General features: G+C 43.4%; 1 protein-coding gene across 2 annotated transcripts in view; it reads left to right on the top strand.

The window, feature by feature from the left end:
• Positions 1–15,251, top strand: part of ODAD4 (outer dynein arm docking complex subunit 4) — a 104,157-nt gene that overhangs the window by 18,798 nt on the left and 70,108 nt on the right. For both annotated transcript variants that reach the window (XM_082271452.1, XM_082271451.1), the window contains exons 4-5: positions 469–530; positions 14,746–14,905. In XM_082271452.1, the coding sequence (XP_082127578.1) occupies positions 469–530; positions 14,746–14,905 (222 nt within the window). The remainder of the gene's footprint in view (positions 1–468; positions 531–14,745; positions 14,906–15,251) is intronic.

Below are 15,251 nucleotides of genomic sequence, written 5' to 3'. Positions count from 1 at the left end.
CATTTATTTGCGACCTAAAGTCAATTTTCTTCTTGCATTATACATAGAATATGTCTTTCTGCTTTACTAAGGGAGCCATGCTAAAAGTTTTCACCAGCAGGTGGCACCATTTCATTCTGAATCCTATGAAATTCATTGTCTATGACATAAAAATAATTAAAAAAAACATACTGTATATATTCTTTTTTTTTATACTATTAATATTATTGTTATTATTGGTATTGCCATGTTGAGTAGCATAATGAGATTCCTACAATATTAAATAATTGTACTATATTCAGGTCAAAAGTGGGTAAATGCAACCTTCACTAAGAGTAAGAGTAACAGTAATACGCTCATATATGGCACAACAGAACATATCGGCAAAAGTAGAATGCATCAGATTTGCATGTTGCCTTCATTATGTTTTGAGTTTAAATTGATCTGGGTCTCTAACCTGTTAATATTTGCTTAATTTTCCAAAATTAGCTCCAGCATCTGTGAAGTTGGAAAACAAACAGGGAATTGCATTCCTTAGCAAGCAAGAAGAGGTGAGTTCTAAATCAGAAAAAAATATTCACCAAAAATCTACTAAAATAAAACGATTATGCCTGCAAAACTAATGGCCTTTTAGTTTGATGTTTTGAGAAAAATTTAGTTAAAGATACATACCATTCAAAATAAAAGCTGGTCCAAACAAACTATTACCTTCACTAAGCGCCCATTCAGACTGCCGCGACACGACTTGCTGGGGCGACCTGTGAAGTCGCGGTGCACAAGCGTGCACCGCGACCTCGGCGCGACTTGCAGGGACTTCATATAATTGAAGTCAATGCAAGTCGCCTCCAGGTCGCCCCAAAGTAGTACAGAATCCTTTTTCTAAGTAGGAGCGACTTGTATCGCTCCTATTAGAATGGGTCCTGTACTATTCAATGGCGAGCAACCGACCGCGACTTGTCAGGCGACCAAGTCGCCTGACAAGTCGTGCTAGTGTGAATGGACCCTAACCGATGCAGCGACTGCATGTGTTTTATAAACTGTATGTAGCCTCAGCTACATACAGTAAACAGTGCTGTGCTCCAGCAGTGGGATGGTAACTTCCCTGCCCACTACTACAAAATCAAGTTGAAATGATTGGTACTCAGCCATTCACAGGGAGCTTTGTATTTTATGAATGAATTCTGGCTAATTTGGATATTGTGACATCATCTGCCTACCTCTCGGACCCAGCCAATCAGAGGAAGCTTTGTATTCATTCATAGAATGCAAAGCTCTATGTGAAAGGCTGAGCGATGTTCAGCTCAACTCCATTTTGTTCTTGGAGTGAGAAGGAACGTTTTCCCATCCCACTTCTGGAACACTGTGCTGTGCACTCCTAGCCACTGCATTTGTTAGTGAATGTTCTAGTTCATTTGGATCAGCTTAGTCCAACCAAACTACTTAAACTTGTCTTTAAAGTGGAGTTCCACCCATTTTTAATAACTTGGATTACATAGATGTATGTAATCCCCTTTTAAAACTACTTTTACCAATGGAAACTTTTTTTTTTGCTAGTAAATACCTTATTTTCTTCTTTATTCATCCTCTCCTCACTTCCGGGTCCGGCCGCCGATTGACGATTTACGTCATACAGCGATTCGCAGGGGGTGCTGGGATGTATCTCATGGCATGAAATCTCGCATTATTACACAGGAGTCCTAAGGTGTAGTGTTTGTATTGAGGCCGTGCTCTGCCCCGCTTCCGCCCCGCCTCCTCTCAGTGAGCTGTACTGTATGTATTGTATTGAGGCCGTGCTTTGCCCCGCCTCCGCCCCGCCTCCTCTCAGTGAGCTGTACTGTATGTATTGTATTGAGGCCGTGCTCTGCCCCGCCTCTGCCCCGCCTCCTCTCAGTGAGCTCAGTGAGGATATAATGCTTTCAGTCCTCGCTCACTGAGAGGAGGCGGGGCAGAGCAAGGCCTCAATACAAACACTACACCTTAGGACTCCTGTGTAATAATGCGAGATTTCATGCCATGAGATACATCCCAGCACCCCCTGCGAATCGCCGAATGACGTAATCGCCGATCGGCGGCCGGACCCGGAAGTGAGGAGAGGATGAATAAAGAAGAAAATAAGGTATTTACTAGCAAAAAAAAAAAAGTTTCCATTGGTAAAAGTAGTTTTAAAAGGGATTACATAGATCTAAAGTTACTAAAATGGGTGAGAAGTAAGCTTTAAACCTTTAAAAACATACAGAGAGCACGGTCTACCTGTTGGGCAGTTCAGCTTTTCATCCAGACGTTGCTGAAGTGCACCAGTGCTCCCCTTCCACTATAGTTTGTGATATAGTGATCCTGGAATTAACCTGCTTGTGCTCTACTTTATGCTCTCGTATACAGAAAGAGAAAATCCATTACATGTTCTAAGGCCTTGGAAGTTTAAATTTCAATCTGTTTTTTTATTAGGTTTTACAAATAATAACCTTTTAGGAAACTGGTATATATATCAATATAAAAAATGTAAACATCATAGTAAGAAAGGTACATAGCGTATCATTTTTTCAATTACAGGTTTTATAGCACTTTAATCAGATTGCATACATTATTCCTAAGGTAACTTATCTATAGCAAATATTTTAAGTGCAGACTGACCAATTGTTGGGGGCCTTACAATGGAGTCCCCAAAGAAGGCCTCAACTTCTAAACTTACCCGCCTATCCCTTTTAATCATACCAGGGGTCCACCTTGGATATTAGAAAAGGGAAGAAAAGATGGAAAGAAGGTAAAGGACTGTTAAAAAGAGTAGGAGTAGTTTTCAGTAGTCAGGAAAGGAGGAAAGTCAGTGGAAGGAAAGAGGATCGTTCCTCCCACGACTCTTGAGATGAATATCTGATTCTTGGCTCACACATTTTGTCAAATTTCTGTTTCGTAGAACACTTGTCAGCTTATCATTTAGCATGATCCAACTGAGTTTTTGTTTAACATATTTGTGGGTAAAGTCACCCTTTTCCAGTTTTCCTATTGGGCAACCAGTAAGACATATGACACAGTCCTTTTCTCTTTGAATCTGAGAATTAAAGCAGTTTCTGGTAGTTTGGGAAAATTCACTTTAGTTAGATCAAATTGTAAATCCTGATCCAAAACCTATTTATTTGGTCATTTTCCGCTAATATGAAACATGGTGCCCATCTGGCCACTATTGCTGAAATATTGAGGCGAGGTCTGGGGTAAATCTTTGCTAATCTGACTTGTACCATGTACCATCTCAATAGCATTTTATAGTTGAATTCTTCTAATTTGTGTTGATACCTGCATTAAGCTATTTGTTATTTCCTGCCATTCTTCAAGTTCTCTGGTCTTTCCAAGGTCCCACTGCAGCCTATAGGATAATTTGCAAATAGGTTTGGTAAGCATACTGTATATAGAAGAGATGCTCCCTTTTTAATGCTTCTTTTAACCATACAAGTCGATTCAAATATATTCACAGTTAAGTGCCGGCTTGTCTGTCTAATATTTGACTTTAAAGTATAAATAAAGGCAAAAACTTATTTTCTCAAGTCGTCTTCCAGGACAGCCCATGAGACCTAGTGCTCCTCCTACCAGGACAGGAAACGCATTCCAATCAAATAAAAGGCATTGCCCTAGTCCTCACCTTCAGTATTAGTGTTTCCTCCGGACAGGGGTAACATGTTCCTAGGAACTGAAGCTCCTGGTCTCATGGAACTGTCCTAAAAAGACCGGGATTGAAAGAATGCATCTTCTCCAGCCCAAGTGCGGTACCCTGATTTATTGCAATGGGGGCTTACCGCTCTGTCTCCTGTATCTCGTGGTCCATAGGGGCAGGACCGTGGATGTCGCCAGTGGAATTGCAGGGGGAGTCTTCTCCATTCGTGGCGGCGTCCTTGGAGCAGCACAGGCTGTGTACCCGTGATGCCGCCAATTCAACAGGGAAACCTGCAAGTTTGAATTTGGCACCACGAGCGGAGGGGACGGAACTCCGGCATTGCACTCTGGCCCCAGGAAGCGGCACAGGTCATTTCCGGCGCAACGACGACATCCGCGGGCACCGGAAATAGTAGTTCCGATTTCCTAAAGGCGCTAACAGGAGATATCTGGGCCACCGGTGTAAGGTGAAGACCCAGCACAGGCTGCGGACCACCACACAGAGCAGGATGGATTGCGGCATCCGCTCAGGCGGTAGAGGCAGGCTCTGGCACCGGCATCTCCCAGGTAAACGATGGGGAATTTACCCTTCCAGCATATACCCGTGGTGGTCTTTTCTCCTTCCCTTCTCTTGTAAGTTAAATCGGGTTGGTAGAAGGGGGCACTATTTCTTTACCCTGTACACACTATGTGGGGGGGGGGTGAATTTGGGAGTCCTAACTAATTATGTTTTTTATCGTTAAAGACCAGGGCACAGGACAAGATCCAAAGACGCAGCCCCCAAAAAAGAAATGTGCAGTTTTCGGGAGGCTAAGTTCCACATAGAGCAAAAGCGTGCCGCACATGTATTTGATAATCTTGTTAAAGATGAATCTAATGTATCCACCCAAAAAGAATGTTGACCTTTTACTTGGGTCCCTACATCTGTGTCTAAACCAACACAGAGAGTGTATGGTGACGACACAAGGGAAGAATCGGAGTCCCCTCATTTCTCAGTTGAGTCTAATCAGGGGAGGAACCCATGGAAAGGAGTCCCGTGAAGGTTCCAGATTCAAAATTTTCCCTTAAAGATGGGGATGAATTGCTTAAAACAGTGTATGTTACACTAGAAATTGAAGAGGAGAAGGTGCAAGCATAATCTTATGTATACAATCCATAAGAAAAATGCTAGAGTTTTTCCCTGTACACTCCTTGCTAGAGCAGGGTATGTGTGTGATTACCAATCACTGGCAATCAATCAGCTCATTGCTAAAATACAATCAAGCTGCCATGGGAAAATCCTGAAAGGTGGAGGAGGATGAGTGCTGATTATACCAAACCTCCCCCACCACCCTGAACCTACGATTCAGGGTGTGTGTGTGATTAACAATCACTGGCAATCAATCACTTAGCAGTAGATTTTTTTAGCATGATCTTATGTATACACAGCTCCTTGCTAAAATACAATCAAGCTGGAATGGGAAAATCCTAAAAGGAAACCATTTTTCTTTAAATTTTAAAAAGAGGTTTGCCTTTGATGACAGCAAAGAACTATGGAAAAAAAATCCAAAATAAATTGTCAGTGAGGTTTATCCTTACCTGTTCCTCCTTATGGAAAAACAGAAATGATGAATGGAGGAGGATGAGTGCGGATTACACCAATCTCCCCCACCACCCTGAACAGACAACTCGGTGGGTGTGTGTGATCTTGTTACCAGTCACTGGCAATCAATCTCTTAGCAGTGAGGCAGTTAGAATGACAGCCAGAACCTCAGCTTTGGCAGGAGAAGTTTCTGGCTCAGGTCATGGTCTGGTGACTGTAATTCCAAACTATGCCTCTGTGGTCGTGACCATTTCTTCAGGCCCCGGCTGACAGAAGCTCTGGAACGTACTACTGACAAAAGTAAGTAATTTCCAGAAAAGAAAATATCCCCATATACCCAAAAGTTCTTTCAGGGCAGGGGTAAACGACACGGGCCATGTGAGGTTCAGGCCATGTCCAAGCAGGCTTGGCGGCGTAGGTGATAGAATACCAGGCTTGTAATGATAAGAGCTGTGAGTTCAAGTGCCCTGCCAGCCAGTGATTTATTAATTAAAGAAACACTGGACTGGACACAAAGGTGGGGGTAGGGAGAGCATCCTGTTTAACCCTCCTCAAGCACCCTGCCAAACCTCAAGGACTCCTTTCGCAGAGTGGGCAAAAAATTAAGGGCCTTCCTCCCACAGTAGAAGGAAATTACATCAATCCCTTTTGAATTTGGACCTAGTGTCCACAGGGTACAGACTCGAATTCAATTCCCAGAGAAGCTATTAATTACCAGTCTCCCCAAGGATCAAGCCAAAGCAGTTGCTCTAAGTCTCCAGGGAAACTTAGTAGATCAGAGGGAACAGGGCAAAGGGTTTTATTCCCACAGTTTGGTGATAAGAAAACCCTTGGAGAAGTTATCGATTGATTTTAAATCGACGCACTTTTAAATCTCTCGATAAGGTACAAGCATTTTCACATGGAATTGGTGCATTCCATAGGAAGCCTGCTGTATCTGAAATATTTCATGACTATACTGGATTTAAAGGATGCTTATTTCTACATCTCTATTCACCTGGCTTACCAGAAGTTCTCACGACTACAGTGAAGCTAGGACCAGAGGTCAGACACTATCACCTTCGGCTTATCCTCAGCCCCTCATATCTTTACCAAAGTCCTGAGGGAAGCTTTAGCCCCGCCGAAACTGAAGTCCATTAGGATCATCCCCTACCTGGATGACCTCCTAGTAGAGGTGGATTCAGATCAGAAACTGGAAAAAGATGTCCTGGTAGGAGGAGCCTTCAAACAGTTCAGAAGTTCCTTGAGTCACTGGGATGGATGGTCAACAAACCAACCAGTGGGTCTCACTTAGGTACATAACAGGAGTCATAGGCCTCATGACCTCCTGTTTTCCAGCCGTCCCTTGTGCACAGTACCAACAGCATCCCCTCCAATGGTTCCTGTTAAAGAACTGGGACGGATTTCCAGACTCCTTGGAACCGAGTGTGAAAGTTCCCACCAGGGTAAAAAGAACCCTATGGTGGTGGAGATCATCTCAACCCAAGGAACTTTTGCAGAAACTGCGGCCAAGTGGGGCCTTCCAGAAGTGGACCCTTTTTGCAGCTCAAACAAACCTCAAAACAAGAAGGTTTTTTTCCCTGAACTAAGGGGACCAGTCCCTGGGGGTTGATGCCTTTGCGAACCCCTGGTCTTTCAATCTCTGCTACGCCTTCTCTCCAGTCAGGCTAATAGACTGTACTGCAATATCCTTACCATAGACATATAGAGGCAATCTCCCTTATGAATTGCCTACATAGATGTCTATACACTATAGTGGCAATGCCCTATTGACTGCCATGCTGATACTATTGTTACATGTGTTCATTTGTTCTAAGGTATCTCTGACCAAGAATTCTTGGTGGAAATTCACAGTGTGTTGTCTGTCTCTAGATCCTTGGTGTATGGTTTTTGCTCCAGCATACATGGGTACTTTTACAATCTATATCCACTTCAGTTTAGGTTGTCATGGTGGAGTTATGTAATGTTTTGTCATGGAATGTTCGTGGTCTTGGCACCCCCTCGAAACACATTCGAGTTTTTAATGTTATCAAACAATCCTGAGCTATGCTTGTATGTCTACAGGAGACCCGTTTAACCAGTGATACCGTGGCTTATTTGCGCAAGCCATGTTGGCAATGGTCCTCCCATTCTTGGCATACGTCTTATTCCAGAGGAGTGTCCTTACTGGGGCATTGATCGGTATCTTGGGAATGTGTTCCTGCTCGTGCTGACCCAGATGGCAGATATAGTTTTCTGTATGCTAAACTATACTCCAAACCATACGTCATTTTATATATATATATATATATATATCCCCCCCCCCCCCCCCCCGGGCCTCACTGGTGGTGGTAAAAGAGGCGATTACATTTGTTGCGCAATATCCTGTTGCATACATATTGTGTAGGGGAGATTTTCAATTTGTTACAAGACCCAATTTTCTTGGACAGGCACGGGGGACGCGGCATTAGCCCAACCTTCCAGCCGTACAGCATTCGCTCATTTGCTTTTTGAGATTGGATGGTATGGCATGGCGATTTTATAACCCTAATGCCAGGATATAATCCTGGTCCGCCCCGGGCAGGGGTAGACTTTCTCGTATAAACTTAGCTCTGGGCAATGATGAAATACTACCCTTATTCGCTCAGTGATGTATTTACTCAGGGGAGTGTCAGATCATTCCTCAGTATCTATATCTTTGTTAGTTGGCGACATTGGTCCTAGGCCTGGCTGGAGGATACACCCCTTTTGGCTGTCCCAGATTGGATCTAATGACTATATCCCAGATCAACTTCAGGTGTTCCTGGAGGTGCATGAAGGATCACCTTCAACAGGAATGTTTTGGGATGCCGTTAAGGCCTATTTGAGGGGGGCCACGCTTAAATCAACTATATCCTTCATTAAAAGGTCCTCTAGACAGGAGGAGGAGTCCCTATCCAAAACCCGAGCACTATCGCCCTCTTGAATAAGAGTAATATTTATCTATTTGCTTTTAAACTAAACATCAGATTTTGAAATTAGAAACCTATAATTATATTTATACGTTATACCGATTCATCTATCACCCTTGAAGCGCAGTACTCCCCCTATATTAATTGTTTCATTAAACTGTCTGAGGTACCAGTTACTGTACGAACAGCATCAGGGGTACAAATTTATGTAACTTTCCTATGACAGCGCAAGAATCACACCCATAGAATAAGACACCCTGATCAAACCGGGCTTATGCTGGGCAAGTCCACATCCATTAATATTTGGAGGACACAGATCTTAGCACAACTGAATGCCTTTATCCCTAAGACCAGTGCCTTGGCGTCTCTGCAAACAGCCAAGGCATTTTATTCCCTAGAGTGGCCCTTTCTGGAAGTGGCGCTATGACATGACATTTTGGCTTTGGGGAGACTTTTCGTCGATAGGTCTCTATATTATATGCTAACCCTACATCCTATTTACTGGTAAATGGTAAATTATCCACTTTTCTGACTTTATATCGTGGTACAAGACAAGGGGTGTCCACTCTCCCCACTTTTATTTCCCATAGCCATGGAACCCTTGGCCTTAAGATTTAGACAATCTCCCCTATTTTCAGGTATTATGATTGGGGACAATACTGACTAAATAGGTTTGTATGCAGATGACATTATCCTGTATATGCCAGATACTACAGCATCTCTGGATATTGCTATGCACATTATTGAGAGATACGGTACTATTTCTGGCCTAAAAATGTACTTGCTGAAGTCAGCTTTAATGCTGCTTTGTCCCCAACCATCTGGCTTTGACACCCTGGCTTCTCCGTTTAAGGTAGTATCAGCTTTTAAATATCTAGCGATTGTAATCGTGGCTACCCCTTCTAGTACATTAGAGGTCAATGTAACCCCACTTTTAAAACTTGTGAAAAACAAACTAACAGTGTGGACTAAATTTCCATTATCGGTGGTTGGCCTGATTAACCTTATTAAAATGGTTTGGGAGCGATTCGGAGTGGCGTTTGGAGGAAATTGCAGATTCTAGAGAAGAGATGATGGATGTCATGGATATAGACTGGGCACTGGAAGATTTGGAGTTTCTAGCCAATCAGGAATGGGAGCTGGAGATCGCCTACAGACGGCTGCTTGACTCGACAATGTGGCACAGTAATAGTGTGCTTTGCTCACCTGCAACCCCAGCTTTAAATACGGAGGTTTTATGGCAGATGCAGCAAGTGATGACTCACCTGGATGAACCTGTTTCTGCACAGGATGAGATTGGATGGAGGAATGCATCTGTCCAGCAGCAGGGTAAATGTATGGGAGAAGAGGAAGCCATCTTCATTCCCCAACCACTGATTACAAATTTAATGGACTTTCCATCGGAGGATGATTTGGCTTATAAATCATCTGCAAAAGTGTTGGCACTGGGCCCAAGTGCCACCAGTCTGGGTCCTGGACTTTCAGCAATTCCAGAGACTGGAGATTTATTAGACTTTTCTGCTGAGGAGGTCTCTCTACCGGCCCTACAGGGAGGCTGGGCAGCCGGCCCAGGTCCCCAGCTACAGCAAGAGTTACAGGGACCCGAAAGTGTCGCCCTTTCTTCCCAGCAGCAGTGTACCTTCCAGGAAGAGGAGAGAACTAATCCCTCTCCCCAACCACAGGGAGACAACAGACCTGACCCCAGTGGTGCAGTTGGGACCGTGGTCTCTGCACCAGACCTACAGGGATGCTGGACGGCCGGTCCAGATCCCTAACCTACCCCCCAGGAATACCAGGAGGAGGTAAGCGATCCCTCCTCTCTACAGCAGACCCCCAACCAGGTTCTGGGGGTAGTATTCACCAACCCCAACCCAGCAGAAGAGCTGGCAACAGGGCAGAGTGCTACCAACCTCTGCCCAGCATCTGCAAAAGCTACAGTCTTCATTTGTACACCCCAGGGATGCTGGACAGTCTGCCCAGATCCCCAACAGCCTGACAAAGTGAGCCCCACCACCCTGTCTTCTCTCCAGCGGCTGAAAGGGCTCCCAGGAGAAGGGCCAGTCCACACTTATCCCCAGCAGCGGGTATGTTCTGCGAGAGAGGCAGAGGTTGGCTGGGTGAGTAACACTGTTTTCCCGACAATTTGTTTGGGGTACTGGTTGGGTGCAGACATTGGGAGGGCCTGTGCAACACAGCCTACCTTAGAGAGGTTGGAAAGTTCTTCTCTCAGCCTGCTAGGCTGTTCTTATGTCTAAATCACCCTGTGTCTCTTAGGGACACAGGGTGCCCAAGAAGCCCAGTCTGGCCTGCCCAAACCAGACTTTCACAGACTGATCGGCTATGAGAGCTCCATGGGCCTTGCCAAGACAAACTTACAAACTATGTGGCATTTTGTCAAGGAAGCTGCCATGATGGATTGACTCTTTGGGACTTGTTACCCGACTAACTCAGGCACAGAACGATTGGAGGTCTGGTACCTGGTTTGTCTACCTTTTGGGGGGGAAGATATGTGACAGTACTCACCATCACTGGAAGTTAAAGACAGATGATTAATGGTCTGAATTGCTTCAGATGGGACGGTCATATTTGCCAGCCATATCTCATATAGGAATATAAAGATTTATTCCCATTTGCCATGAAATCTGTTCTTCCTAAATGCTGTGTATCTTACATATCTTTCAATGTCAGACAGGTTTTCCTTTTGTTGTGTATTGGGAGGGAATGTGGATTGCTCTTTCGCATTGTTAAGTGTTAATGAGCTCCCATTGTTCTGTCTGTCTGCCTTAAGAGAAACTTATAGGTATGTGGATAGGATGCTAAGGGGGAGGGGGATTGTCCCACATTGTATATTTTTGTGTACACTGTATGAGAGTGTAAAACTCTGTTCCTATTGTATTGTGAATATCACGTCCAGTCTTCAACAAGGTCCACCTAGGCGGTAACCTTGTGGGTGAAAACTGTATATAAGTCTGTTCAACAAAGAAGAAGAGAGTTATTCTCACTTGACCTCAATACGGAGCCTTGTCTCGTACTTGGGGGGGGGGGGTGTATTTGTATGGGCTTCATGTATGGTGGATTGGAGTGGTCGATAACTGTCCTGGTGTTCGGGAGCGGATTATCCTAGACGACTGTAACCCCTTTCAAACTTTGGGGTGGCGTTACACTCCTGTTCAGGCAACAGTTATTGTGGGCTTCTGTTGGACAACATAGTCCCTGAAACCAACTCCTCATTTTAAATTATCTGAGTATAGCCCAAGACACAGCTCAAATGTCAGGAAAGACTTCAAACTTTCCAGTCTTGGATTCAAGATTTTCAGTCCAGGAGTCACCGTACTCTTTGCTTTCACATGAGAGTCCTGGTCCTGGGACAGTTTGCCCTGCTTCACTGTGGACCTAAGTTTAGCTAGGTTCTATTATCATGGGAGAAGTCAATCAAGTCCCTGAGAGATCAATTTATTTGGCACGAAGGGCCAGGTTGCCCTGGCCTGGTAGCCCAGGAAGATCCCGTATTCTGGAAGATCCTCAAGGTGGATGCCAGCTTGTTGGGCTCTGAAGAAGTCCTGAGCACTTGGTTATTGGAGTCCCATCTTCCCAACAATATCCTGGAACTTTGGGATAATATAACCATCTCTGCACCAGTGGACCATCCTGATGAAAGGTCATCTGATCCAGATTCAGTCAGCCATGTTGGTGGCATACATCAACCATGAGGGAGGAATCAGAAGTCTCACTTCAGCAAGACAAATGTTCGGATCCTGTTCTGGGCAGAACTTTGCTTTTTTTGCTTTTTTTTCACGACAAGGCATTGACAGCTGGCAGGTAAAACTCCTCAGTAGACCTGGAGGCGTTACAGATCTTGTGTCACAGGTGGGGGGTGCTGCACATGGACTTTATGGTCTGCAGGTTTAATGACAACTGACAGGTTTGTCTCTTGGTGCAAGGATTTTTAGTGGAAGAAGTTGATGCTCCATGGAATCAATGAGCCTAATCTATAATTTTTCCTCTCCTGAAAACGTATTGCTTATGTACTTTGCAGGATCAAGGACATTCTGGTGACAGTCATTGCTGCAGCCTGGCTCAGGCAAATGTGGTATGCATATCTGGTAAAACAGGTGCTGCTGGTCTCAGTTAGATCATCATCAGGGTATCCTATCGTTCACCTTACCTGGTGATTCACAGGGATAAGGTGGTTCTTCGCCCCTGTCTGACGTTCTTTCCAAAAGTTGTCTCTGATTTTCATTTGAATGAAGACCTTATGTTGCCTTCCCTGTGTCCTAGGCCTAAACATCTGAAGGAAATTGCCTTGTATGCCTTGGATTTGGTCTGGGCAATTAGGGTGTACCTGGCAGCTACGGAGTCCTTTAGGAAGTCAGACTCTTTCTTTGTTCCCGCGGATGGACCTCGAAAAGGGTTGTCTGCTTCCTCTACGACCATTTCCAGATGGATCAGACAGACAGTGGTTCAGGCCTATTCCATCAGGGGTCAGGTTCCTCCTTTCCCTGTCAAGGTTCACTCTTCTAGGGCGCTTGGTGCCTCCTGGGTTTTCCGTCAGGCGTCAGTGACGCAGGTCTGCAAGGCGGCCACCTGGTCGTCGGTGTACACTTTTACAAAGTTTTATAAAGTGGATGTGTTGGCATCTGCAGATGCTTCCTTTGGCCGCAAGGTTTTGCAGGCTGCTGGTTAAGAGGACCTGATCCTCTTTGAGGGTGTGTTGTTTGTTTTTTTTTTCAGGTGGGCTCCAGTTGTTTGGTTGAGCTCCTGTTGCCTGAGCTCCTGTTGCCTGGTTGGCTAATGTTTTTAGCCTTGTTGTTCCCCCACCTCATGTCTAACACTGCTTTGGACATCCCAGTGGTTATGAATATCACGAGCTGTGTCCGTCAATAAAAGAAAGAGAAAATGGGGTTTTAACTTACCGTAAAATCTATTTCTCTGATGTTCATTGACACAGCACCCACCCCTCTGTGGTGTTCTAATTCTTCTGACAAAACAGAGTGGCTATAACAGAGAGAGTGAGTATACCCCCTAGGACTGCCCATGGCTGTAGCCAGAATTATTTTCTGCCTAGTGTCCTAATCCTGTAGGGAGCAGTATAACTGGTTATGAATATCAGGAACTGTGTCCGTCAATGAACATCAGAAATTTATTTTACGGTAAGTCAAAAATCCCATTTTATTTTTTTTGTACTCTTTCCAGTTTTTTCGAAGGACACTGGTCTTTCCTCCTTTTTTTTTTTTTTTTTTTTGTTTCATGCTCTTTGTACTACTATGTTATGCAACAGAGGATTATACTGTGCTGGCCAACCGCTTTATTGTTGCTGTCCATTTCAACTGTAAGTCTAAGTCTAAGAATTTCTGTGTCCCTGAAAATAATTTCATCATGAGCACAGAAATGCTATTATTCTGAAATCTGTTATTAAGGATTTCAGATGATGATAAAAAAAACTATGCCTCTCTAGGTCTACTGTATAAGGCCCCTTTCACACTTATGCAACGCGATTTTGCCGTGATTTTGCGGCGCGATTTTGACGCGATTTTTGAAAGCAATGGCTTTGGCTCAAAACGCGATCAAATCGTGGCAAAGTAGTGCAGGAACTACTTTGAAGTCGGTGTGACTTCAAAACGCACTGATATGAATGGGGCTCATTGAAAATAATGGAAAACGACTTGTCATGCGATTTTGCGATCCAAAATCGCGGGACAAGTTGCACTAGTGTGAAAGGGGCCTAAATGGGCTTTACCCTCTTTACATCTCTATATTTGTGTTTCAAGATTGTGTTTTTTTTTTTTTTTTTCTACAACTTTAAAATGTTTGTTTTTTAAATAAATATTACCAGGGTCAGGATACACTATTGACAAAGAACCCCCAGAGTATTATGGGTTCTCATTGGTTACTATGGCAGAGAAAACATCAGGTGCTTTTTACTTTTTATACTTGATTAAAACCTTGTACAAAACCCTCTTTACAGTGCAGGCGAGGAGGGAGATGAATTACTCTTTGATATGTTGTGGGTTTACATTTGCTCTCTAAACAATTTTTCAGCAAAGCAGAAGAAGTTCAGGTCTATATGTGAGTTTTGGTTAAACATGACACTTTTGCATTGTTGTGCGTTACACGTTCGAGAATTATTATTCTGAACGAAGTATAACAAGTTCTTTTTAATCGATTAATTTCTTTTCAACAGCATATACCAATCACGGTGAATACAGACTAAAAATAGAGAATATATCGATATATTTATTCACAAGATTCACAATAAATAGTTAGATTTGGGGGTGACACAAAAATATAATTTCACATAAAATACAGACTTAACAATAAATGCGAATGGGATATATTTGGCTTAGTAATATAAGTAAAAAGAAAACCGGATTACTTTTTCCCAGGAATAGTAAAAACCATAAATCAAGTGTTCTGAATATCAGACAAAAATTGTCTGCGAATTACGTAGCCAACAGTCACTCCTCTGCAGTTGGAGTGAGAATAGGCTATGCAAAACTGAAGACTAATTCGCTAATATAGCATGTAACCGGTAATAAAAATGTATAAAAACAAAAATAATGTTTTAAAGAAAAATCTACTATGGTTAATCAAATTGCTTTTTGTGTGTTACAGAGCAAAAAGGCTAAACAAAAAGCACCAACAAAGGTCCCCAAAAAAGACCCCAAGCAGCAGAAGAAAGCAGACCCTTCGAAAAGTCAAAAGACTACACGTCAGCTACTGGGAAAAATATACAATGATATGGAGTATCTGGAGACACTACTAAAGGATGAAGGTTGTCATCAACTTATAATGTGATCAAAATGTCAGGAAGGAGAAGTGAAGTAAAAGGCTTTGGATCTTGCATATACAGTATTTCACAAAAGTGAGTACACTCCTCACATTGTTGTAAATATATCATTATATCTTTTCGTGTGACAACACTAAAGAAATTACACTTTCCTACAATGTAAGTTAGTGTACAGCTTGTATAACCGTGTAAATTTGCTGTCCCCTCAAAATAACTCATCACATTAATGTCTAAACTGCTGGCAACAAAAGTGAGTAAACCCCTAAGTTAAAATGTCCAAATTGGGCCCAATTAGCCATTTTCCCTCCCCGGAGTCATGTGACTCGTTAGT

This window comes from Pelophylax lessonae, assembly GCF_965119305.1.
Source record: "Pelophylax lessonae genome assembly, chromosome: 11".
Taxonomy (NCBI): Eukaryota; Metazoa; Chordata; class Amphibia; order Anura; family Ranidae; genus Pelophylax; species Pelophylax lessonae.
This window is presented reverse-complemented; position numbering and strand designations above follow the sequence as displayed.